Raw genomic sequence first — 27,375 nt, forward strand, 5'->3', positions numbered from 1 at the left:
ATGTGAAGAAGCTGTTTGCCAGTGTTGCATTAGGGCAGACGATAACAACACTCATCAACGCAATTGTAGGAAACGAAGCATATTTATTTAGTTCATTTTAATAACAATAAATCGTTTGATATTAGAATGTATTAACAAATTGCCGTAGTCTTAAAGCATGTAAGTATTTTTTTAAAGACCATACAGTTTAAACATTGTTGAATAGCTTGAATTTACTGTTGTCTGTAATTTTTTTTCTAACTCGTAGGTTTACCGTACAGTAGTCGAATGTGTTGTAATCCTTCTTGACGTTTTCTCAGAATAACATCTTTAGCTGCTTTGTTTAATAATAGGATACTTTTTTTTATTTCCTCTTACATAGCCTATAGTAGGTGATAAATTCTATGACGTAGTTGTTTTATTCGATAACGTATGGTACCCTGTGGTAGTTTTCCCTCGAACAGGTCGGGCTAACCTTATAATACATTACTGTATTACTGAGAAAAGGGTAATACTATAGTTTCCTAGTATTGTATTGATAGACCGGCTATTACTTGTGACAGTTCATACTAATTCATAGGTCAAATTATAGAATGGTACAATATTAGTTAGGACATTGAAACACTTTGCAAATACACTACTGTATTTCGAATGCCATATACTACTGGCAGAAACCTCAATTAATAAAGTGGAGCCTTTGTATATTAGAGGCCGGTTACTCATGAGTTGATTAAAAATGGACATCAACTAACCTAAACTTCCCCCCCCCAACCTAACCTACAAGCCGTGTCCTTACCTTCATACCTAACGGCTAACGCCCCCTTGCGACCCCCCTTACACTGCCGTATTCTAAGTGAGCCATAATACATACAGGTGGCCACTATCACATACACCCCTCTCTTTGTTATTAATTTTCAATATTGGAATATGCAACATAATCATAGCTCTTATTTTATTGATTATGTTAATAATAAAAGGTTTGGGTAGAAATGTGCTTGATTGATTTAGTCTGATCATTCGAAAAAGGAAGCCAAGTCCGTGTTTGAACAGATGTTGGAGCACGAAGCTATAACTATCCCCTTTGTTAAGTGTATTGAACTCAGAAAGTTTGTGTAATTGATAATTATGGCCAAAATACTAGCCGGGGGGTTAATGCGTAGCGAAATGTAGGCTGCTTGCCAGAACATAGGAGTATTGAGATAATGTTTATTCGTGAGTGTAGCAAGCATACGTCAGAGCAAAAACCAATAAATCATTAGCACAATTAAGAAAGGAAGTATTTGTAATACGATGAACATTGCTACAAATGACTCCATAGAAAATGGGATGGATACCCCTGTTTTGTATGCTTCTGGAAGTCTGGCATACTAAGGCTCAAATGTTTTGACAGTGTTTCATTACTGTTACTCGGTTTTGATTATGGTATCTTATTTTATCACAGTGAATTTTTATTGCCGACGATTGACAGAAGCAAAGTTTTAAAAACTTAATTCAGATATCTATACAATTAGATAAGTACAGTAAATTTTCAGGTGTTTCAAACGTAATTGATGATGATACCTAGCGCAAAGCCATAGCTTTTAAGTTATCGTAGGCTACCCACCATGACTCAATAACTATGGATTTCTACCTGGAATCATTATCAAAAACGTTCAGAACATCAAAAAATATTTTTCAATATTAATCTTACCCGATAATCATGTAGCTGTCAACTCCGTTGCCCGACAGAATTCTACGGAAGGGATACGCCAGCGATCACTATACTAGAAGGGGGTGTACTCACCAGCGCCACCTGTGGCCAGGTACTGCAGTACTTCTTGTTGACACCACCTCAATTTTTCCTCTGTCGTGCTTCCGGCAAGACCTACATGGATACGCTTATAATTTTGGAGTCTTGTTCACGGTTTTTGGTGAAGTATTGCTCTAAGATTTCAGCTTTCGCTATACTGGAAACTTGTCTATTAGCTTAGATAGCTTTTATATTGATTTGATTAATGGTTAACGATCTTTTGCTTTAATTGGAATCCCCCTTGACTGTTCTTTGATTCAAGATGTCCGACCTTTCTCAAGCTCCTCCCCAAAGACGATGTAGGACTTGTATTAGGCGTATTCCGAAGGCCTCGGTTGATCCTCACACCGTTTGTTCCGACTGTAGGGGAAAATCCTGTCAGTTGGAAGATCGATGTGAGGAATGCGCCGGACTTTCGGAACTTGATTTTGTTCGATTCCTCAAGTATACCACTAAGTTAGAGAGAGAGAGAGTTAGGAGGAGTTCGGCTCGCTCTTCGCTTTATTCCTCACCCCATGATCCTCAACCTTTTCCTCCCCCTGTAGTGGCTACCCCCGAACCTACTATTTGTGCTCAGCCTGATATGTCTGATGTTTTACGTGCCATTCAGGCTTTAGGTGATAAAGTGGAGTCGGTAGTGAGTGACCACAAGTTCCTCTTGGCGGACGTCAAGGAACTTAAAGTGAAAAGTGCAGTGGGAAGTGGTAGTGCCAGTGCTGTGCCGAGTGCTAGTGTCAGTGTCAGTGTTGTGCGTGAGGGTACTTCTGTGCGTGCCAGTCGTCCTCCCAGTCCGGGACCTCTTGCAAGCTCCCAAGCCCAGGGGAGAAGCAATGTCGAAGGGCAAAAGGGTTCGGCAGGCCTTGATCGGCGCACAGAAGTATCCTCGGTGGTTGCGGGCGTATCTTACAGAGATCGTCACTCCCACTCTCAGACGATTGAGCCTTTATTTTTCTCGTCTGCAGAAGAATTTTCGGGGAGAAAACGCTGGACTCAGGTCTCAAGACCTCTTAAGCGTAAAGTCCAGACCTCACGAGTTCAACAGCCCGGATGTAGTCATTGGGCTAGCTCTGACTCGCCGCAGTCATCAGGTGACTGCACACCTCCTAAGAGAGGTAAGGCGATGCCTCAACAGACCTCAACTTCTGTTAAGGCTTTGCCTCAACAGACCTCATCGTCTGTTGATCCCAAGATGGCTTTGCTGCAGTCCATGCAGTCGCAGCTTGCGGTCTTAATGCGTGAGTTTCAGGCAGAGAAGGTTACACCTCCTCCTGCGAGCGCTCCTCCTCCTCTCCGCAGTCCAGTCTGCCAGACGTACGAAGTTGAGGTTCCTCAAGCTACCTCCATGCGTGAGCTACCGCGTTGGGAGTTGCCAGTTACCAGCGTTGTGCAGCAACCTCCACCTTCCTTGAGGCAGGAATCTCTTACCACGCGACAACCCCCTCAACAATGGGGACAGGAGTCTTATGCCTTACAACCTCCTCTTCCTTTGAGGCAAGAGTTTCTTGCAGTAAGACCATCCTCGAGGCAGCAACCTCTTGAGGTACGACAACCTCTACCATCCTTGAGGCAGCCACCTCAGCTCTCGCAGCTGCTACCTCCACTTTCCTCGAGGCGAGAACCTCAACTCTCGAGGCAAGCACCTCAAGAACCTCAACTCGTGAGACAGGAGCCGCGTTCTGCGCAGCCGCCACCTCAACTCTCGCAGCTCACACCTCAAGAACCTCAACTCGTGAGACAGGAATCTCTTACTGCGCAACCACCTCAACCCTTGAAGCAAGCGCAACTCTTGAGACAGGAACCTCATGCAATGAGTCAGCCACCTCAACGCATGCATCTACCACCTTCTCCTCTACTTGACCAGTCTTTGCAGCCTGAACCTCAGGTTTTACTTCAGTCGCCTCTCTCCACACTTGCTCCTCAAACCTCCGCAGAACCTCCTTCATCCCAGCCTCATGACTTTGTCATTACCAGCCCTCATCCTCTTCAACAGAGACTTGAGGATGAGACCGCAAGTGTTTATGCACCCGCTTGTCAGGATTCTGCTGTTCAGCATACCGCTGTAACTTTACCTCTCGCTTCTCAACACTCAGGTGATGAGGTTTCTGAGGAGGAAGCTGCGCACCTAGATGATCCCTCTTCGGACGTGGAGGAACCCAAGTCGTTACCACCCTCCATTGACTTTCGCAAGGTCCTGGCTCTTTTCAGAGAGGTTTACCCGGATCATTTTGTTTCTGCTACCCCTCGCTCTCCTCCATCAGAGTTTTCTCTAGGCATGCAACCGGTTAAGTCGGCCTACACTAAGCTCGTCTTTGCTAGATCCTCTAAGAGAGCTTTAAGAATGTTAGGGGATTGGTTGCAGTCCAAACAACAACTAGGGAAGACTTCATTTATGTTTCCTCCTACTAAGCTGACTTCTAAGGCGGGCGTATGGTATGCCACAGGAGAGGAACCAGGCTTGGGAATCCCTGCCTCTGCCCAGGCTGACTTCTCAAGTTTGGTTGACTCTCCACGTAGATCGGCTATGAGGCGCTCTAAGGTCTGCTGGACCTTTTCCGACTTAGACCACTTCTTAAAGGGTGTCTTTCGCGCCTTTGAGATTTTCAATTTTCTCGACTGGTGCCTGGGGGCCTTGAGCAAGAAGACTGCCCCTTCTGACAAGGACTCGGCCATGCTTATAATGTCCGGTATGGATAAAGCAATTCGCGATGGGTCCGGCGAACTTGCCTCCATGTTTGTTTCGGGAGTACTCAAGAAAAGGGAACAACTGTGCACTTTCCTTTCCACTGGTATCACCTCTTGTCAAAGGTCTCAGTTACTTTTTGCTCCGCTTTCTAAGTTCCTGTTTCCTGAGGAGCTTATCAAGGAATTGTCTGCGGCCCTTATTCAGAAGGACACTCATGACCTTGTGGCCTCTTCAGCTCGTAAGGCTAAGGTTGCTCCTTCGGTTCCTAGAACTTACCGCACCCCAGTGGCCGATACTCCTGCTACAAGATTTATTCCGCCCTTTCGTGGCAGAGCCCCCAGCCGAGGAAGTACCCGTCCAGACGCTTTCAGGGGCAGGTCTAAGAAAGGTCCCAAGCCTTCGAAAGGCAAACACTGACTCTCCTCCTCTCCAGACAGCAGTAGGAGCCAGACTCAAGATCTTCTGGCAAGCTTGGGAAAGAAGAGGTGCAGACGCCCAGTCTGTCAAGTGGCTAAGGGAGGGTTACAGGATACCATTCTGCTGCAATCCCCCTCTGACCACTTCTCCCATCAACCTCTCTCCCAACTACAAGGAAAAGGACAAGAGGCTAGCGTTACACCAGGAGGTGTCGCTCCTGTTACAGAAGAAGGCAGTGGTGATAGTCCGGGACCATCAATCCCCGGGCTTCTACAACCGTCTCTTTCTGGTGGCCAAGAAGACAGGAGGTTGGAGACCGGTGCTGGACGTCAGTGCGCTCAATGCTTATGTCACCAAGCAGACGTTCACTATGGAGACGACGAAGTCGGTCCTAGCAGCGGTCAGGCAGGAGGACTGGATGGTCTCGTTGGATCTGAAAGACGCTTACTTTCACGTTCCTATTCATCCAGACTCCCAACCTTTCCTGAGATTCGTTTTTGGAAAGGTTGTGTACCAATTCCAAGCCCTGTGTTTTGGCCTAAGCACAGAGCCTATGGTGTTTACGCGTCTGATGAGGAATATTGCAAAATTCCTCCACTTAGCGGACATCAGAGCCTCCCTTTATTTAGACGACTGGCTGTTAAGAGCCCCCACAAGTCGTCGCTGTCTGGAGAGTCTCAACTGGACTTTGGACTTGATCAAGGAACTGGGTCTTTTGGTCAACTTAGAAAAGTCCCAGCTTATTCCCTCCCAATCCATCGTTTACCTGGGAATGGAGATTCGGAGTCAAGCTTTTCGGGCTTTTCCGTCGGCCCCAAGAATCAGCCAAGCCCTAGAGTGCATTCTGAGCATGCTGAAGAGGAACGGATGCTCGGTGAGACAGTGGATGAGTCTAACAGGGACCCTGTCATCGTTAGCCCTGTTCATAGAGTTAGGGAGACTCCACCTCCGCCCTCTCCAATTCCATCTAGCAGCTCACTGGGACAAGGATTTGACGCTCGAAGCGGTCTCTATTCCTGTCACCAAAGAGATGAAGACTACTCTCATGTGGTGGAAGACCAACATCCTTCTCAAGGAGGGTCTATCGTTAGCGATTCAGACCCCCAATCTTCATCTCTTTTCGGACGCATCAGACTCGGGCTGGGGCGCGACCTTGGACGGACAGGAATGCTCGGGAACATGGAACAAGGAACAGGAAACGCTTCACATCAACTGCAAGGAGCTACTGGCAGTTCATCTGGCCTTAATGAACTTCAAGTCCCTCCTGCTAAACAAGGTGGTGGAGGTGAACTCCGACAACACCACAGCCTTGGCATACATTTTCAAGCAGGGAGGGACCCATTCGAGGAAGCTGTACGAGATAGCAAGGGACCTCCTCATTTGGTCAAGAAGTCTAAACCTCACACTGGTAACGAGGTTCATTCAGGGCAATATGAACGTCTCAGCAGATCGCCTCAGCAGGAAAGATCAAGTCATCCCCACGGAATGGACCCTTCACAAGAGCGTGTGCAACAGACTTTGGACCTTGTGGGGTCAGCCAACGATAGATCTGTTCGCCACCTCCATGACCAAGAGGCTCCCTTTGTACTGTTCCCCAGTTCCAGACCCAGCAGCAGTTCACGTGGATGCTTTTCTGCTGGATTGGTCCCATCTCGACCTATATGCATTCCCGCCGTTCAAGATCATCAACAGAGTCATTCAGAAGTTCGTCTCTCACGAAGGGACACGGCTGACGCTGGTTGCTCCCCTTTGGCCTGCAAGAGAATGGTTCACAGAGGTACTACAATGGCTGGTCGACGTTCCCAGGACTCTCCCTCTAAGAGTGGACCTTCTACGTCAACCTCACGTAAAGAAGGTACACCCAAACCTCCACGCTCTTCGTCTGACTGCCTTCAGACTGTCGAAAGACTCGCTAGAGCTAGAGGCTTTTCGAAGGAGGCAGCCAGAGCGATTGCCAGAGCAAGGAGGATATCCACTCGTAGAGTCTATCAATCCAAGTGGGAAGTCTTCCGAAGCTGGTGCAGAGCTAATGCAGTTTCCTCTACCAATACCTCTGTAACCCAAGTTGCTGACTTCCTGTTACATCTTAGGAATGTTAGATCTCTTTCGGCTCCTACGATTAAAGGGTACAGAAGTATGTTGGCTTCAGTTCTCCGCCACAGAGGTTTGGATCTTTCCTCCAACAAGGACCTACAAGACATCCTTAAATCTTTCGAGACTTCTAAAGAACGTCGTTTGTCCACTCCAGGCTGGAATCTAGACGTAGTCTTAAGGTTCCTTATGTCTCCTAGGTTCGAACCTCTCCAGTCAGCTTCCTTCAAAGACCTTACTCTCAAAACTCTTTTCCTCGTCTGCCTTGCGACAGCCAAAAGAGTTAGTGAGGTTCACGCCTTCAGCAAGAACATAGGATTCACATCCGAATCAGCAACATGTTCTTTACAGCTCGGATTTTTAGCTAAAAATGAACTTCCTTCACGTCCTTGGCCTAGATCGTTCGAAATTCCTAGCCTTTCCAACATGGTGGGTAACGAGCTAGAGAGAGTTCTTTGCCCTGTCAGAGCTCTGAAATACTATCTTAAAAGGTCAAAACCTATACGAGGACAGTCAGAGGCCTTATGGTGTGCCATCAAGAAACCTTCGATGCCTATGTCCAAAAACGCAGTTTCGTATTATATAAGGCTTCTGATTAGAGAAGCTCATTCTCACATGAAGGATGAAGACCTTGCTTTGCTAAAGGTAAGGACCCACGAAGTGAGAGCTGTAGCCACTTCGATGGCCTTTAAACAGAACCGTTCTCTGCAGAGTATTATGGATGCAACTTATTGGAGGAGCAAGTCAGTGTTTGCATCATTTTATCTCAAAGATGTCCAGTCTCTTTACGAGAACTGCTACACCCTGGGACCATTCGTAGCAGCGAGTGCAGTAGTAGGTGAGGGCTCAGCCACTACATTCCCTTAATCCCATAACCTTTTTAACCTTTCTCTTGAATGCTTTTATTGTTGTTTTTTGGGTTGTTACGGTAGGCTAAGAAGCCTTCCGCATCCTGTTTGATTTGGCGGGTGGTCAATTCGTTCTTGAGAAGCGCCTAGGTTAGAGGTTGTGTAGAGGTCCTTTAGTATGGGTTGCAGCCCTTTATACTTCAGCACCTTAGGGTTGTTCAGCCTCCTAAGAGGAACGCTGCGCTCAGTAAGGAAGACGAACTTATTAAAGGCAGAGTAATGGTTCAAGTCGACTTCCTTACCAGGTACTTATAATTTCATTGTTATTTTGAATAACTGATAATATGAAATACGGGATACTTAGCTTCTTGATATACATGTACACTGGTTTTCACCCACCTCCCTGGGTGTGAATCAGCTACATGATTATCGGGTAAGATTAATATTGAAAAATGTTATTTTCATTAGTAAAATAAATTTTTTAATATACTTACCCGATAATCATGATTTAATTGACCCACCCTTCCTCCCCATAGAGAACCAGTGGACCGAGGAAAAATTGAGGTGGTGTCAACAAGAAGTACTGCAGTACCTGGCCACAGGTGGCGCTGGTGAGTACACCCCCTTCTAGTATAGTGATAGCTGGCGTATCCCTTCCGTAGAATTCTGTCGGGCAACGGAGTTGACAGCTACATGATTATCGGGTAAGTATATTCAAAAATTTATTTTACTAATGAAAATAACATATTACAAACCAGTCTTATTTTCTACAAACCATTTATTGTACCATTCTATAATTTTATCAATAGATGTAATGTCCTACAAACCAGCTCAGTGTTTTAAAGAAGACCAGAAATAATGGAAATTGGAAAAGGGAGGCAAAATATACAATAGAAAAAATTAGTACCTATTTAGTATAGTGCAACATGTTAGCTCTCTCCAGCTCGCAAACACTCCTGTGCGCCAGCTCACCAGTGCTCACCTGTGCGCCAGCGCTCGCCTGTGCTCACCTGTGCGCCAGCGCTCACCTGCCCGCCAGCATTCTCCAGCTTGTCAGCGCTCACCTGTGCACCAGCGTTCTCCAGCTCGTTAGCGCTTGACTGCGCACCAATGTTCTCCAGCTCGTCAGCGCTCGCCTGCGCACCAGCGTTCTCTAGCTCATCAGCACTTGCCTGTACATCAGTATTTTCCAGCTCGTCTGCGCTCTCCAGCTCGACTGCGCTCACGTGCGCACCTGTGCTTGCCTGAGCAACAGCGTTCTTCGGCTTGCCTGCACTCGCCTGTGCTCACCTGTGCTTAAGCGCTTGCTTGCTCGTCAGTGCTCTCCTGCGCAGTGCTTTTCTGCACTCTAGTGCTCTCCAGCGCGCCAGCGCTCCTTAACGTTCCCCAATGCTCCAGCACTCTCCTGTGCACTCGCGTGAAAGGCAAAAAGAACGAAAGGGAAAACTTTTTTGAAAGGTCAGTACTACTGTCAGCAAACACAATCTGGACATTGCGAACGGCCTATCATTAACTCACCAATCTCCAGTTACCAGCTCGCCGATCACTAACTCGCCAATCTCCAGTTACCAGCTCGTCGATCACTAACTCGCCAACTGCCGTTTACTAGTCCGCCAATTGCCGATTACTAGCTTGTCTTCCACCAATGAGAAATCATCAACCGGCTGATCGCTAGATCACCGTTTGCTGATCGCTAGCTCGCTGATAGCTATATCTTTCTCTGATGATTGACCTCCAGTCTTGCCAATTGCTAACTATCTCCGGTTGCTAGCGTGCCGATCGCCGATTACTAGTCGATAATCAGTCATCAGCTTTCTAATCACTAGCTCGCCGATTGCTAGCTCGTCTTTCTTCGATCATCGACCTCATTCTCGCTGTTCTCTGACCCCCAGCACTCTAATAGCCTGTCATCACCTTGCTGATCTCAAGCTCGCCGATCGCCAGTCCTCGATAGTCAGCTGTTGCTTGCTTACTATTCACTAATGCTCCAATCGCTGATCACTAGATCGCCATTCACCGATGATTACCTCAACACTCCGATTGTCGAATGTTTCTCTAACCATACGGTTCTCGATCATCAGCTTTCCAAGCTTCCTTTCAGAGCTCTGAGCTCTGATCGTCAGTGGCTCGCCGATCACCAACTAGCGATCTTTAAACCATTCTGCTGTTTCTCAGGGCGCTCCAAGCCGATAGCCAACTCATTGTTCGCCAGCCTTCCTTGGCTGACTGACCAGACAGCCTTCGTCTTCTTGTCGGTTACCATCTTCGGCTCACAGATCGCCATTTCGCTGATGATTGGTAGTTCACTGTTCACCGGCAGTTAACTTAGACTCTCTAGTCGACCTCTGCCTGTTGTTCCCTAGATCGGAAGGCAAACAACACACTTCTCGCTACTCGCCGTTCGCCATCACACCGATCCACTAAAGCGATCGGCAGACGATCGACATCGACAGCCCCCATCAGCAGCTTGTCGACAGCTGACTACTTGCGAGCACTCTCCAACTGCACTGTTTCCATGATACCCAGCCTTTGACCATTGGTTAATGTTTGCCAGAACGATGCTGTTCTAAGGAGTAGCATGAACCCCATCAGGGCGCATGGTAGGGTCACTTACTTACTTACTTACTTGTGAGTAGTCTTCAAGGCCCCGCTCCGCAGGGCCTCCCTCGTACACGCTGAGTTAACATCTATAATCTTGTTTAATGCACTTTTCATTCAAATCGTAGCATTCAGTGAATAAGTGGGTTTTCAACTTCTTAAAAATCTGCAAATTTTCACTGTTCTTGATATTTTCAGGCAGCTTATTGTACAGCCTTGGTCAAGCTATCATCCCTGGCCCGTCTAGTTTCCAACGGCCGCTTCAGGATTCGTTTTCTCCAGTGACGACACAAGTTCGATTGGAATCAGGCCAACAATTCCCCGGACATTCTGATCCCCGTGGAACCAGAGGATTGGACGGACCTTAAGGGATGGGTGGCAGTCGAGAATCTACGGGGAGGTGTAACCTTCTCATCCCCCCCCCCCCCCCCCAGACTTGATGCTGTGCTTAGACACATCAAAAGAAGGGAGGAAGGACCATCGTGCTGCACCACACGACCTCAGGCCTCTGGACAGAATCCGAAAGTATCTTCACTTAAATCTCTTAAGAGATGAAGGCCAACTTTCCGGTCCTTCAACAGTCTCATAAGTTCTTGATGCGCCACTCAGTGGTGTGATGAGGGACAACACCATATAGTGGCTCACATCAACAAGCAAGAAGGAACTTGCTTGCAGCCTCTTTCCATCTAACAGTATAAATACTAAGATGGGCCGAAGCCCGCTCGGTACTACTATCTGCTTGCTTCATTTCAGACTAGAGGAATGTGCTCGCCGACAGTCTGAGCACAGCATCTCAGATAGGGTGTACTGAATGGTCTTTGGATCTCCTTGTAGCCTACAAAGTCCTGACTTTATGGGGTTCTCCAACTGTGGATCTGTTCGCAATGCCCCTGAACCTCAGGCTTCCACTGCTCCCCAGTCCTAGACCCCAAGGCTCTCTGGCAAGAGGCATGCCAACAACGGTGGGTACAACGACGTTTACGTCTCATCCTCATTTTGCCTGATGAAATGGGTACTCAACAAGGCTAGAACATGGGTCATCCTCTCAAGGTCTCTCATAGTTCCGCTATGGCATTACGCGAAGTGGTTTCCAAACCTTCTGCAGCTCTTGATGGAGCCTCCAAGAGAATCCTCTCCACGTCACTGACAGCCACACTTTGACATCTACCACAAGCTATAGCTTCGCTATGATTGCATGCCTGGAGAATACCCAGCACCTCCTCTCTCGAAAAGGTTTTTTTGCAATAAGTTGCAAAGAGGTTTTCTGGATATCTGAGGAATTCCCCATCATCAGTCTACCAGGCAAAGTATAATGTCTTCTGTGGTTGGTGCCATAGGAAAGTGTATCTCTTCACTCTATACCTTTAATCCAGCGATAGCGTAATCCTTGAGTATATGCAGGAGAAAAAGACCCCCTTTTCAGTTTCGGCAGGTAAAGACGATCACTCGACCTTGAGCCTCACCTTCAAACTGAAAGGAAGGGACATCCTCTCATCGCTAGATCTTTCCTAACTCATGCGGACTTACAAACTTGCCTTGCCCCAGTCAGAATTGAGACCTTCCTTTCAGAACATGGTTTGAGTTCTCCGGTCTCTAAGGAGACCTCCCTACGATCCACTTCACCAGGCAATAAATTTTCACCTGGTTTAGAAGACAGTGTTCGTACACACTTTGACTGCGGCAAAACGAGTCAAGGAACTTCATGGTCTCTCTTTCGACATCGCCCACTCATGAGAAGGCTGAATGACAAAGTTCAGTATTGTCCTTGAGCTTGTTGCCAAGACACAGTCTCCAGAGGTGACATATCCTAGACAAGAAGTCTCCACTCGGTAACTGACGATCTAGATCCTCTGTTACTGTACCCGGGGTGAGGTTTGAGGATCTACCTCAAGAGAATGGCAACAGCCCACCCGGGTGCCTTCTCTTGTCAGCACTGGGAGAGACAAGAGGAGGATCTCCAAAACATCATCTCTGCTAGATTCAGAAAGTCATCAATCACACTCTGAATCCAGATCCTTATACAACACGTTGAACAATGACGTCAGGGTCATAGCTATGCCCCAGGCCCTTCAAAGCAGATTACTATGTGATGCAGGTTCTACAAGAAAGGGTGTGAATGCTCAAGGTGACTTTCACAACCTTTCTCCTGCAAGACGTGACCCAGAGGAACTCGATACGATCTCTATTGGTTCTGTGGTTGCTGCACAATAGCTGGTTGTATACCCCAAGCTCCTTATTGGACAAGTAGCAGAAGGTTGAGGGCATTGTTACCCAGCTTTAGTCTGCATGAATGAAAAGGAATGACTGGCCTGTTTTCTTTTCTTCATCTTCCCCTCTTATGGGGAAAGCAGCATCCTGGGTTCTCTGCACAAGCTGACCTAACCACTGCAGGTAAAACATGCTCCCATGTGTACCTAGTATTGTGTCAATGCTATTGCGTCCCCATACCCTGGCGCAGTGGTATTTGGAAAGTCTTGGCCTAATAGTTTTTCTTACAAAGTCTCGGAATAACTTTCACCTTGACAGTCACACTGCCTATCTCAACACACAGCTTGCGTAGGCCGCAGACCTTACATAGCAGGGTTTAGCGAGGTATAGGGACTCCGTATATTTGGTACTGTATCAACATATTCAATGCAAGGAGCCCCCGGGTAAAGCCAAAAAGCCAGATTGGCAGGGATGTCCACTTCCTAGTGGGTGAGTCTCCCCGAGTAAATAGCGTAGGTTTGTATTCCAGTTACGGAACAAATGACATATTCGTAGATGATTTGTATTTTTCCTAATGATACAAACCTTTAGCTATTTATACAAACTTACCTGCTGACCCTATCCCTCCCTTGAAATCCTACCTGCAAGCAAAGTGAGCTAAATCACAGGTGTGTGAGTGGGAGAGGTAGCAAGCTACCCCGCCTAACCCCTACTAATTAGCTGAATGGTTAGTTAACCCTCGCTAAAATTTGAATGGCTCGTCCTTTCAGTTTCACCAAAAATAATACCCCTAATAAATAGCTAAAGGTTTGTATCGTTAGGAAAAATACAAATTATCTACGAATTTGTCATTTCTTGCTCTATTTTTCCTGATTTACTGATATGTTTTCTATATGGGTACAGTATCTGGATCTCAACAGCTACCATTTGCATTAAACACCAGATTCAAATAACAGGTACTTTTATGGTTAGCCTTTCAGCTTTGGGGGTAGACCTACCAAGTTAGCAAGATAAATTTTGAAGAGGAGAGAAAGGAGATAATCGCTCTCTACCAGCCAAAAAGAAAGTGACTAGATCACAGTTCGGTGAGTATATATATAGGCGGCTAGTACTCCTAGCTACCCCCTACTCAGTGTCTGGGTAGGGTTGCCACCTTGCACCAAAAGTCTAAATGGCAACCATTCCACTTGGCCGAAAGAATATCCATAATAAATAACGTAATGTTTGTATTAGTTAGGGAAAAACGGAAATTATCTACGAATTTGTCATGTTAGTAAGATTTTTCACACCATCAGGAATTGGGCTAGTAATCCTATATCAGAAGGTGCAAAACTTAATAATGAGTATGGCTGGTGAGAAATTCTGGTGCCATTCCTGCCATCCACCTTTATTGAAATGTATTACTATCTAAGGCAGTGGTTCTATAATTAATAAATTGTAAAATTTGTTTAAAGTCTTTTTCCTAATTAAGTCTTGAGTAAACTTTAGATGTTATCTAACTCTTGGTTCTGTTTTAGCATGAGTATCCTAGCATGGAGCATCAAGAAGAACGTGTCCATGATGAGGAGGAATGGCATGTGGAAGCCTCTGCAGTCATTCAAGATGTAAAAGATTGTGTCAGCCAGATTCATATATCATCACTGCCTTCTTCAAATACTACCATCTTCTTCAACCTCACTACCAGGGAAAATAACACATATTGTATAGAACTCACAGCATCAGGTTTCAGGTACATATAACGGAAATTTTAGATTGAAAATCAGGCTTTAGAGAAATTTAGAATGTCTGTGTGTATAATATGTAGTTACCACTAATATCATTCCTATAAATTTATGCATTACAGTATATTAGGTTGAAAACAAAATTTTCAATATTAAACTTACCCGATAATCATGTAGCTTTTAACTCCGTTGCCCGACAGAATTCTACGGGAGGGATACGCCAGCTATCACTATACTAGAAGGGGGTGTACTCACCAGCGCCACCTGTGGTCAGGTACTGCAGTACTTCTTGTTGACACCACCTCACTTTTTCCTCTGTCGTGCTTCCGGCAAGACGTTCTGGGATATGCTTATGATTTTGGAGTATTGTTCACGGTTTTTGGTGAAGTATTCTCTAAGATTTCAGCTGTCGCTATACTGGAAACTTTTCTTATTAGCTTAGATAGCTTTTATATGGTTAACGATCTTTTTGCTTGATTTGGAATCCCCCTTGACTAACTCTTTGATTCAAGATGTCTGACCTTTCACAAGCCCCACCCCATAGACGATGTAGGTCTTGTAATAGGCGTGTTCCGAAGGCCTCGGTTGATCCTCACACCGCTTGTTCTGACTGTAGGGAAAGACCCTGTCAGTTGGAAGATCAATGTGAGGAATGCGCCGGACTTTCGGAACTTGAATTTGTTCGATTCCTGAAATATTCAACCAAGTTAGAGAGAGAGAGAGTTAGGAGGAGTTCTTCTCGCTCTTCACTTTTTTCCTCACCTCATGATCCTCAACCTTTTCCTCCCCCTGTAGTGGCTACCCCCGAACCTACTATTTGTACTCAATCTGATATGTCCGTTGTTTTGCGTGCCATTCAGGCTTTAGGTGACAAAGTGGAATCGGTGGTTAGCGATCATAAGTCTCTTATGGCAGAAGTCAAAGAACTTAAGGTCAAAAGTGCAGTGGGAGGGGATAGTGCCAGTGCTGTGCCAAGTGCTAGTGTCAGTGCGGTGCCAAGTGCTAGTGTCAGTGTCAGTGTGGTGCGTGAGGGTACTTCTGTGCGTGCCAGTCGTCCTCCCAGTCCGGGACCTCTTGCAAGCTCCCAAGCCCAGGGGAGAAGCAATGTCGAAGGGCAAAAGGGTTCGGCAGGCCTTGATCGGCGCACAGAAGTATCCTCGGTGGTTGCGGGCGTGTCTTACAGAGACCGTCACTCCCACCCGCAGACGATTGAGCCCGTCTTTTACTCGTCTGCAGAAGAAATGTCAGGGAGAAAACGCTGGACTCAGGTCTCAAGACCTCTCAAACGCAAAGTCCAGACCTCAAGAGTTCTACAACCTGGTTGCAGTCATTGGATTAGCTCTGACTCTCCGCAGTCATCAGGTGACTGCACACCTCCTAAGAGAGGTAAGGTGATGCCGCAACAGACCTCATCTTCTGTTAAGGCTTTGCCTCAGCAGACCTTAGCGTCTGTCGACCCCAAGATGACTTTGCTGCAGTCCATGCAGTCACAGCTTGCGGTCTTAATGCGTGAGTGTCAGGCTGAGAAGGTTACACCTCCTCCTGCGATTGCTCCGCCTCACCGCAGTCCAGTCTGCCAGGCGTACGAAGTTGAGGTTCCTCAGGATACCTTACCGCATACTGAGTTGCCAGTTACCAGCGGTGTGCAGCAACCTCCGCCTTCCTTAAGGCAACCTCAGCAATGGGAGCAGGAGTCTTATGCCTTACTTCCTCCGCTTCCGCTTGCGGTTCCACCAGCGAGGCAACATTCTCTTGAGGTACGACAACCTCTTCCATCCATGAGGCAGCCACCTCAGCACTCGCTGCAGCGACCTCAACCCTCCTCAAGGCGAGAGCCTCAACTCCTTAGGCTAGCACCTCAGGAACCTCAACTCGCGAGACAGGAACTGCGTTCTGCGCAGCCGCTACCTCAACTCTCGCAGCTCACACCTCAGGAACCTCAACTCGTTCCTCAGGAATCTGCTACTGCGCATCCGCCTCCCTTACAGCAAGCGCAACTCTTGAGACAAGAAACTCATGCTAGGAGTCAGCCGCCTCAACCCATGCGCCTACCTTCCTCTACTCTTCTTGACCAGTCTTTGCAGCCTGAACCTCAGGTTTTAACTCAGCAACAGAGACTTGAGGATGAAACCACAAGCGTTTATGCACCCGCTTGTTCAGATTCTGCTGTTCAGCATACCACTGTTACTTTTCCTCCCACTTCGCTACACTCTGGTGATGAGGTTTCTGAGGAGGAAGCTGCGCACCTGGATCCCTCATCAGACGTGGAAGAACAGAAGTCTTCTCCTCTACCCATTGACTTTCGTAAGGTCCTGGCTCTTTTCAGAGAGGTATACCCGGACCATTTTGTTTCTGCTACCCCCCGCTCTCCTCCATCTGAGTTTTTGCTGGGCATGCAGCCTGTTAAGTCAACTTATACTAAGCTCGTCTTTGCTAGGTCCTCTAAGAGAGCTTTAAGAATATTAGGGTAGTGGTTGCAGTCTAAACAGCAACTAGGGAAGACTTCCTTTATGTTCCCACCTACTAAGCTCACTTCTAAGGCGGGCGTATGGTATGCCACAGGAGAGGAACCAGGCTTGGGAGTCCCTGCCTCTGCCCAGGCTGACTTCTCAAGTTTGGTCGACTCTCCTCGTAGATCAGCAATGAGGCGCTCTAAGGTTTGCTGGACCTTCTCCGATTTAGACCACTTCCTAAAGGGTGTATTTCGTGCCTTTGAGATGTTCAATTTTCTAGACTGGTGCCTGGGGGCCCTGAGCAAGAAGACCTCCCCTGCGGACAAGGACTCGGCCATGCTTTTAATGTCCTGCATGGATAAAGCAATTCGGGATGGGTCTGGCGAGCTTGCTTCAATGTTTGTGTCAGGAGTTCTTAAGAAAAGGGAGCAACTTTGCACCTTTCTTTCTTCCAGCATCACACCTTGTCAAAGGTCTCAACTCCTTTTTGCTCCGCTTTCTAAGTTCTTGTTTCCCGAAGAGCTTATCAAGGATTTGTCTGCGGCCCTGATTCAGAAGGACACTCATGATCTTGTGGCCTCTTCAGCTCGTAAGACTAAGGTTGCTCCCTCAGCTCCCAGGACTTTCCGCACCCCAGTGGCTGATACTCCTGCTACAAGGTTTATTCCGCCCTTTCGTGGCAGAGCCCCCAGCCGAGGAAGCTCCCGTCCAGACTCTTCCAGGAGCAGGTCTAGGAAAGGTCCCAAGACTTCAAAAGGCAAACACTGACTCTCCTCCTCTCCAGACAGCAGTAGGAGCCAGACTCAAGACCTTCTGGCAAGCTTGGGAAAGGAGAGGTGCAGACGCCCAGTCTGTCAGGTGGCTAAGGGAGGGTTACAGGATACCATTCTGCCGCAAACCCCCTCTGACCACTTCTCCCATCAACCTCTCTCCCAACTACAAGGAAAAGGACAAGAGGCTAGCGTTGCACCAGGAGGTGTCGCTCCTGTTACAGAAGAAGGCAGTGGTTATAGTCCGGGACCATCAATCCCCGGGCTTCTACAACCGTCTCTTTCTGGTAGCCAAGAAGACAGGAGGTTGGAGACCGGTGCTGGACGTCAGCGCGCTCAATGCTTATGTCACCAAGCAGACGTTCACTATGGAGACGACTAAGTCGGTCCTAGCAGCGGTCAGGCAGGAGGACTGGATGGTCTCGTTGGATCTGAAAGACGCTTACTTTCACGTTCCTATTCATCCAGACTCCCAACCTTTCCTGAGATTCGTTTTTGGAAAGGTTGTGTACCAATTCCAAGCCCTGTGTTTTGGCCTAAGCACAGCTCCTATGGTGTTTACGCATCTGATGAGGAATATTGCAAAATTCCTCCACTTATCGGACATCAGAGCCTCCCTTTACTTAGACGAGAGCCTCCACGAGTCGTCGCTGTCTGGAGAGTCTCAACTGGACTTTGGACTTGATCAAGGAACTGGGTCTGTTAGTCAACTTCGAAAAGTCCCAGCTCATTCCCTCCCAATCCATAGTTTACCTGGGAATGGAGATTCGGAGTCAGGATTTTCGGGCTTTTCCATCGGCCCCAAGGATAAGCCAAGCCCTAGATTGCATCCTGAGCATGCTGAAGAGGAACAGTTGCTCGGTGAGACAGTGGATGAGTCTCACAGGGACCCTGTCATCATTAGCCCTGTTCGTCGAGTTAGGGAGACTCCACCTCCGCCCTCTCCAATTCCATCTAGCAGCTCATTGGGACAAGGATTTGACGCTCGAAGCAGTCTCTATCCCTGTCACCAAAGAGATGAAGACCACTCTCTTGTGGTGGAAGACCAACCTCCTTCTCAAGGAGGGCCTATCGTTAGCGATTCAGACCCCCAATCTTCATCTCTTCTCGGATGCATCAGACTCGGGCTGGGGCGCGACCTTGAACGGACGGGAATGCTCGGGAACGTGGAACAGGGAACAGGAAACGCTCCACATCAACTGCAAGGAGCTACTGGCAGTTCATTTGGCCCTTATGAACTTCAAGTCCCTCCTGCTAGGCAAGGTGGTGGAGGTGAACTCCGACAACACCACAGCCTTGGCTTACATCTCCAAGCAGGGAGGGACCCATTCGAGGAACCTATACGAGATAGCAAGGGACCTCCTCATTTGGTCAAGAAGTCTAAACCTCACTCTAGTAACGAGGTTCATTCAGGGCAACATGAACGTCTCAGCAGATCGCCTAAGCAGAAAAGATCAAGTCATCCCCACGGAATGGACCCTTCACAAGAGCGTGTGCAACAGACTTTGGACCTTGTGGGGTCAGCCTACGATAGATCTGTTTGCCACCTCCATGACCAAGAGGCTTCCTTTGTACTGTTCCCCAGTTCCAGACCCAGCAGCAGTTCATGTGGATGCTTTTCTGCTGAATTGGTCCCATCTCGACCTTTACGCATTCCCACCGTTCAAGATCATCAACAGAGTCATTCAGAAGTTCGTCTCGCACGAAGGGACACGGCTGACGCTGGTTGCTCCCCTTTGGCCTGCAAGAGAATGGTTCACAGAGGTACTACAATGGCTGGTCGACGTCCCCAGGACTCTCCCTCTAAGAGTGGACCTTCTACGTCAACCTCACGTAGACAAGGTGCACCCAAACCTCCACGCTCTTCGTCTGACTGCCTTCAGACTGTCGAAAGATTCGCTAGAGCTAGAGGCTTTTCGAAGGAGGCAGCCAGTGCGATTGCCAGAGCAAGGAGGGTATCCACTCGTAGAGTCTACCAATCCAAGTGGGAAGTCTTCCGAAGCTGGTGTAGAGCCAATGCAGTTTCCTCTACCAATACCTCTGTAACCCAAATAGCTGACTTCCTATTACATCTAAGGAATGAGAGATCCCTTTCGCCTCCTACGATTAAAGGTACAGAAGTATGTTGGCTTCAGTTCTCCGCCACAGAGGTTTGGACCTTTCTTCCAACAAGGACCTTCAAGACATCCTTAAGTCTTTTGAGACTTCTAAAGAACGTCGTTTACCCACTCCAGGCTGGAATCTAGACGTAGTCTTAAGGTTCCTTATGTCTCCTAGGTTCGAACCTCTCCAGTCAGCTTCCTTCAAGGACCTTACCCTCAAGACTTTTCCTCGTCTGCCTTGCAACAGCTAAAAGAGTCAGTGAGGTTCATGCCTTCAGCAAGAACATTGGGTTCACATCCGAATCTGCAACATGTTCTTTACAGCTCGGGTTCTTAGCTAAGAATGAACTTCCTTCACGTCCTTGGCCTAGATCGTTTGAAATTCCTAGCCTTTCCAACATGGTAGGTAACGAGCTAGAAAGAGTTCTTTGCCCTGTCAGAGCTCTGAAATATTATCTTAATAGGTCAAAACCTATACGAGGACAGTCAGAAGCCTTATGGTGTGCAATCAAGAAACCTTCGATGCCCATGTCCAAAAACGGAGTTTCGTATTATATAAGGCTTCTGATTAGAGAAGCCCATTCTCACATGAAGGATGAAGACCTTGCTTTGCTGAAGGTAAGGACCCACGAAGTGAGAGCCGTAGCCACTTCGATGGCCTTTAATAAGAACCGTTCTCTGCAGAGCATTATGGATGCAACTTATTGGAGGAGCAAGTCAGTGTTTGCATCATTTTATCTTAAAGATGTCCAGTCTCTTTACGAGAACTGCTACACCCTGGGACCATTCGTAACAGCGAGTGCAGTAGTAGGTGAGGGCTCAGCCACTACATTCCCTTAATCCCATAACCTTTTTAACCTTTCTCTTGAATGCTTTTATTGTTGTTTTTTGGGTTGTTACGGTAGGCTAAGAAGCCTTCCGCATCCTTTTTGATTTGGCGGGTGGTCAATTCATTCTTGAGAAGCGCCTGGGTTAGAGGTTGTGTAGAGGTCCTTTAGTATGGGTTGCAGCCCTGTATACTTTAGCACCTTTGAGTTGATTCAGCCTCCTAAGAGGAACGCTGCGCTCAGTAAGGAAGACGAACTTAATAAAGGCAGAGTAACGGTTCAAGTCGACTTCCTTACCAGGTACTTATTATTTCATTGTTATTCTGAGATAACTGATTATATGAAATACGGGATACTTAGCTATCCTTTAGTCATGTACACTGGTTTTCACCCACCCCCCTGGGTGTGAATCAGCTACATGATTATCGGGTAAGTTTAATATTGAAAAATGTTATTTTCATTTGTAAAATAAATTTTTGAATATACTTACCCGATAATCATGATTTAATTGACCCACCCTTCCTCCCCATAGAGAACCAGTGGACCGAGGAAAAAGTGAGGTGATGTCAACAAGAAGTACTGCAGTACCTGGCCACAGGTGGCGCTGGTGAGTACACCCCCTTCTAGTATAGTGATAGCTGGCGTATCCCTCCCGTAGAATTCTGTCGGGCAACGGAGTTAAAAGCTACATGATTATCGGGTAAGTATATTCAAAAATTTATTTTACTAATGAAAATAACATTTTTCCTTTCCATTGATAATGATACAAAATCAGCCAAAAGATACAGCTATTTAGTTGCACAAGCAAATTAGTTTGTAACAGTGGGCCTTTAAAACCTCTTTTGTTCCCATCTGAATGCAAACTATCATTCTTTAATGGAAGTATGATTTCAACAAACCTGGAATTTGGCTGTTAAAATTTATGATGTGATATCAGTAGTTACCAGAGGGTGTTGGGAAAGCCCTGCCTCCCTGTAAGCTAACTGAATAGCCACTTTATTTCAGCCGCCGAGCAGTATGGATGTACTGTCGGTGTTCCTAACTTTGCTGTATTAATTTTCTTTTTATCTTTGCAGTATGTTTGGTTGATATTTTCTGGAATGGATAAACAATGCGTGGACATGTGATCCTGCCCCGGAGTCCCTGGCCGTGAGTACGGCATCTTTATGAGCAAAACCAATGTTGATCCCTATTCCTTGGGACCTTTTTGTAGGGGGCCATGATTGTTTGCAATCATCCCTTTGTAATGAATAGCCATTGCCGTAATGGGTGGAATTTGGCAAGAGGAGGAAGAAGTTAAATGAAGAAATCCACTGGTGCTCTTCTTTTGCTCTCAGGTGTTCTACCTTCCAACCCTTCAACATCTCCCATTGGCGAAGGGAAGGCGAAGAAGGATGACGACCAGGAACTTCTGTATCTTATGGCTGCATGTGAAGGAGTTATGTCTGATTCCCCTAGTTAATCAGGAATCCTCCGTCCTTCAGTCCGTAGCAAGCCTGATGTGACTGACGATGACTTGGCCCTAAAGACGCTGTGTCCTTAAGGAATGAAGGGCATATTTTCCTCGTTAAGACTGCTGCAAGCCCTCGCTAGGACTTTCCAGTTTCCTACTGCTATTTCATATGACATGACCCCTTCTAGCCAAGCTAGGATTACTGTTGGTGTAGTTGACGACTGGTCCTCCCCTTCGATAGCTCCTTCACCTCCAGTTAAAGGAAAGATAGGAAGCTGTTTCCTTCATCTCCTCATCCATTTGATTTTAACCTGTTCATCTGCAGAGGAATCTCTGGAATCTGTCCCTTTACTGTAAGTAAAAGAGTGCTTCCGTGCACAGCCTGCTGCCCCTCCTTCACACAGCGTGACAAAGTTTCCTACAGTTTCTCTTGGAAACCTTCCCTATCTGAGAGCACAAAGCATGCCCACACCCCTTTTGGGATGGTTCTTTGGAGTCTTACCAATTCAGAGGACGAGACAAAACTTGAAAGCACTATGAGAGTCCTTGCACCTACGTATACCCCAGATTATACTTCCTCTTCCAATTTTTCTAAAGAGCTCTCACACGTGGTTGATCCTCTTTTTTCATGCCTGCTCGTTAATTCGCAAGTACTCTTCAGCATGCATGCACTCACCTGTTCACTCAGAAGAAGAGCTCTCACATAAGGCTAATCCTCAGGTTTTTGTGTGCTCTTCAGTTTGTGCGTGCTACTCACCAATGCGCACGTACCCCTCAGTCTGCACTCACTTTCCTGTTCACTCTGAAGAAGAACTCTCACATGAAGTTGATTCCCATGCTTGCTTTAACTCACCTAGTTGTTAGCACCCCATAGTGTGCTCACGCTCAGATGTTCACCAGCACTCAGTTGTCTACAGTAGTACCAGGGTGCATTCACCTCACCCCTTGCGCACACTCCTGTGTTATGGAGAAGTACAAGAGCATTGTGTTGTTGGGTGGTAAGGCAGTCACTTTTTTTTCTCCCACCAGGCAGAAAACCTGTGGGCTAATTGGGTTTTGAGAAGGTGGGATTCAGTCATTTCTCGTTTCTCTCCTGTTGGAGAGTTTTGTGCAGGCAATGGTAGAGTCATGGAGGACTGCTTAGCAGGACTCCCTGATCCACTGTGCTGCCTCTTTCAAGGGCCTCTGGCTTTCGTAAAGGGTTGCGGCCAATCCTGCAGGTTTGGGATTGAGGAAAGGCCCCGTATCCACTTCGAGACCTTTGCCCACAGCTCCCACAACCTTTTTTTTTTTTTTTTTTTTAGAAAAGAACCTGTGTGCGCACAGCTTTTTCAAGTATGCCAACCCATTTTTTTGAGGAAGTGTGGTGGTGGGAAAAAGCGAGGGAGAGAAAATCGCTGATGCTGGCGTTCCCCCTCTACCACTGCAGAGAGTAAGGGGATGCTTGTTTCATCATTGGGTGACTTGGCAGAGACACAAGGCTGAGCTACCCTTCCATGACCACTGGCCCTCCTATCTCTAGTTTCAATTGAGTTTCCAATGGAACATCCAACATCCATGAAAGCCCTGGCCTTGTGGGAAGAGGCAGAAGGGATGTTAGAGAAGTCGTTCGAGACGAGTCTCTTGGCTTCTACAGTTGACTCCTCCCAGTGGAGAAGGCAACACAGGGCTGGAGACCAGTCATCGACCTCTCTTCTCTGAACAATTTTGTTCATCAAACATATTTCAGAATGGAGACGGTACAGTCTATGCTATCTTCCGTCATAGAGTGAGATTTCATGCTTTTTGTAGACCTGAACGATGTATACTTTCAATTGCCTGCTCATCAGTCCTCTTGAAAGTACCTCTGGTTTTCTCTCTACGGTACTGTGTACCAGTTCAAGACTCTTTGCTGCTGAATATTTATGTCTCCCCAAGAGTTCACTCGAGTGTTCACCTTAGTAGTCAGCTGGGCCCTCTCACGAGGGATACGTTTGCTGATGTATTTTGACCACTGGTATAATCCTGACCTCCTCGGAGAGGCAATTGCTTCAGGAATGAGTTCAGATTCTTGCATTTTGCTGGAAACCAGGGATTGTGGTAAATTGGGAGAAGTAGAATTTCATACCCAAGCAGAGGTTGAAGTACCTGAGTATGCTGATAGACATGGCAGCAACGAAAGAGTTTCCTACAGACGATTGTATCAGCAGTCTCAGGGAGGTTACATGGTTATTTCTGTCCAAGACAGAAGTACGAGCTCAGCGCTGACAATGTCTTCTCAGCCACCTTTCCTCGTTGGAGAAGCTTGTTCCTCACTGGCTACTTCACCAGAGATTCCCTTATTGGTTTCTAAAAGATCACTGCTTAGCCGACAGGAATCCCCCTCTCCTTGTTCAGTGAGACAGGAGCTTGAGATGAACAGACCTAGTGGCTCGACAAGGACAACCTCACCAGGGAAGTCCCACTTGACTCACCACCTTCAGACATGCAACAGTTCTCAGATGCATCAAAGTAGGGGTGGGAAGCACACCTAGACGACTTGGTTGTCTCTGGGTTATGGACTGTAGAAGGAAGACATATGCACATCAATGTCCTTGAGATGCTGTAATGGTTTTGCGGACTGCGCCTCTTAGTGAGCTGACGAAGCGAATGCACATTTTGGCGACATTTCACGCCATTGAGTTGTCAGCAAAGTACATTCTTGGCATGAAGAATGTACTAGTAGACACACACTGTCACCTAGGACAGATTGTAAAACCATGGTGGTCTCTGTATCGTTTGGTAGCAAAAAGCTTCTTGCCCTGTGGTGGGTGAACACGAAGCTCCCCATGTTCTGCTCTCTCGTTCCACAACTTTGTACAGTGTTTGAAGACTCCTTCCAACACCCTTATGATTACCTGGATGTGTATGCCTTTTTGCCTTTCAGACTGATCCGGCCGGTAATCAACAGTATTGATTACACCAGGACTCATGATGTGCTTGGTGGCTCCCAGATGGTCTCATGCCGAATGTTATCCCCAACTTTTTGTTCTTGTGGTCTAAATCCTGAGAGAACTATTCCTTTGGCCCACAATTCTTTGTTATCTGCAACTCCAGAGGTACCATCAAGCCGTGGAGTCTTTGGCTCATCGCGGGTGAAGATTATTCAGCACCTCCTCCTTTCGCGAGGCACTGCACAGATGTGTAGGTACCTCCAGAGGTTCAATGCAGCTGTCTACCAAGCTAAGTGGGCCATTTTCTGCAATTGGTTTCGTAGAAGGGATATTTCTCCAGTCGGAGCAACTCTAGCATAGATAGCGGATTTCCTAGTCTTCCTTCGTGGGTAGAAGCAGCTCTCGGTCGCAGCTGTCAAAGGCTACCCATCAGCCTTGAGTATAGTCTTCCAACTGAAGGGCATAGACCTCTCTGCATCCTGGGAGTTGTCTATGCTCATGAGGGTCTTCGAACAGTCTTGCCCACTCCAAAATTTCAGGCCCCCGGATTGGGACATTACCTTGGTCCTCAAGGCTCTTACGAGTAACACATTCAAGCTTTTGAGAAGGTTATCAGACAGGGATCTGACTCAAAACTGTCTTTCTGCTAACTTTAATATCGACGAAAAGAGTTGTCTACTTACACACTCTCTCTTATTAAGTCACCCACACTGAGGGGTAGGAGGTCTCCTTCAATTTTGTGCCTAATATTTGAGTCCTTCTCCATCACCTCCCTTCAGGAGGCATTGGTTGGTAATCGAGAGGAGATGCTTTTTTGTCCTGTGGGGTCAGTGCAATCCTATCTGGAAAGGAAGTGACACATCAGGCCTCGGTGTCAGACGCTTTTTGTTAGCACTGCCAGCCCCCAGAAGGACCTGTCAAGGATCACTCTTTTTCTGGCTTTATGAAACGGGTCCTTGAGCTTAAGGCTGACGAGAGAGGACCAGGGCTCATGAGGTCAGGTTTATTGGCTCCACCCTCACCTTCATTATAAATCTTCCAGCTCACCAAGCAGTGAGTCCCTAATCAAAGGACGAATGTTTGTATGATGCGATGCATAGGAACGGTCAAATTGTTTATATAATTTGTATTTTTCATAGCCATACAATTCTGAGTCCTTTAATCAAACTTCTCTCCTTAACCATCCCTCTCAATTTTTGGCTGAAAGATCAAAAGTGTGAAATTAACGACTAGAAAGGTGACTGGGCTTCTTGCCTCGCACCCGCACTAGTTGGATAAATGCCCTTTATTCAAATTTAGCGACCGATTCTGGATTGTGCTTAAACACTCTCCCTAATGAAAGGACATGTTTGTATGGCTAAGAAAAATACAAGTTACTTGAAAAATTTGTCATATTCATTTCCTAAAAGTTTGTATTAGTTATAAGAATTAGTATTACAGTAATAGCATAGCATGCATAAAATTAGGACCTGTTATGATGAAACAACTTAGGCTGTGGTTATGGGTGCCTAGCTTCAACTATATTCAGCATATTAAGACTGGTGTCACACACTCCCTGTAAGTTTGGAAAAGAAGTATATTACTACTTGAAAAACATTTTACCATTTTTAGTGTGTGATGGAACCTAGTCAGAAATGGTATACTGTACAGTGCAAACAGAAAATTTTAATTTGATTGATTAAAAAATACAGTATGCTTATTTTATTTTAGCAAATTCGGATAATTGGCAATTTTTTCTTTGCAATTTTATATTATAAATAGTATTATGTGCTTTAAAGCTGAACTTACTTCCTTAGTTTGGATATTTGCATGTGCTGTAAATGGTACACATATACACACACACACAGTGTGTGTGTTTTTATGTTTATCCATTTTTAATGAAAGGGAACCAATCATTGATTTTAATTAAGAACCAATATTTTTTCCAATATGGAAATTATGAAATCTATTTTTCTCTTATTATTGTACAGTTTAGCATTTATAGATTCTCCATGATACTATACATAACCTACAGTCTAAACAAGGAATATTTAAGAAGTTATTTTACTAGTAATAATGTGAAAAATCTAGGTAAAGCATTCAATTACTTTATTACAGCATAGAATTTTAGGTACACTTAGGAGCTCAGATGATAGTTGACCTACTGTACTCATTTGCAAAAGAATCTTTAAAATAGTTATCAGGGGAACATATCTGTGTTTATCCTGCTTCACTTGAAGAAAGGTAACTAATTTTGAGTAGGATTTTCATTTTCCATTTAGATTAAGGTTTTGAAATTCAAGTTTTTTCTTTATTTTGCAGAATTGTAAGCTCCAAGTATGATGACAACAGTGAACCATCTGATGCATACTATGAAACACCATATGCACTGTTAGACACAATAAGCCCCATGTACCGAGAGAGTTTCAGTTCAGCACTGGCTGCCAAGTTATCTCTTTTGGTTCAGGAGCACGAAGATCCTCAGGATTTAGATTTAGTTGATTGAATACGTCTTCTTACAAAGTAGTTTGCTTAGTTTGGTAGA

The 27,375-nt window shown here is 46.2% G+C and overlaps 1 protein-coding gene across 2 annotated transcripts; it reads left to right on the top strand.

Moving 5' to 3' along the window:
- Window positions 1-27,339, top strand: LOC137632596 (GSK3-beta interaction protein-like). 2 transcript variants are annotated; one of them, XM_068364627.1, is made up of 3 exons: window positions 1-159; window positions 14,131-14,342; window positions 27,153-27,339. In XM_068364627.1, the coding sequence occupies exons 2-3, from the start codon at window positions 14,146-14,148 to the stop codon at window positions 27,334-27,336; spliced, it is 381 nt and encodes a 126-aa protein (XP_068220728.1). In that variant the 5' UTR covers window positions 1-159; window positions 14,131-14,145; the 3' UTR covers window positions 27,337-27,339. The 2 variants fall into 2 exon arrangements, with proteins under 2 accessions (XP_068220728.1, XP_068220729.1); XM_068364628.1 differs by having other exon boundaries at window positions 1-65.
- Window positions 27,340-27,375: the final 36 nt, after the last annotated feature.

The sequence above is a fragment of the Palaemon carinicauda genome, chromosome 41, assembly GCF_036898095.1.
Source record: "Palaemon carinicauda isolate YSFRI2023 chromosome 41, ASM3689809v2, whole genome shotgun sequence".
NCBI lineage: Eukaryota > Metazoa > Arthropoda > Malacostraca > Decapoda > Palaemonidae > Palaemon > Palaemon carinicauda.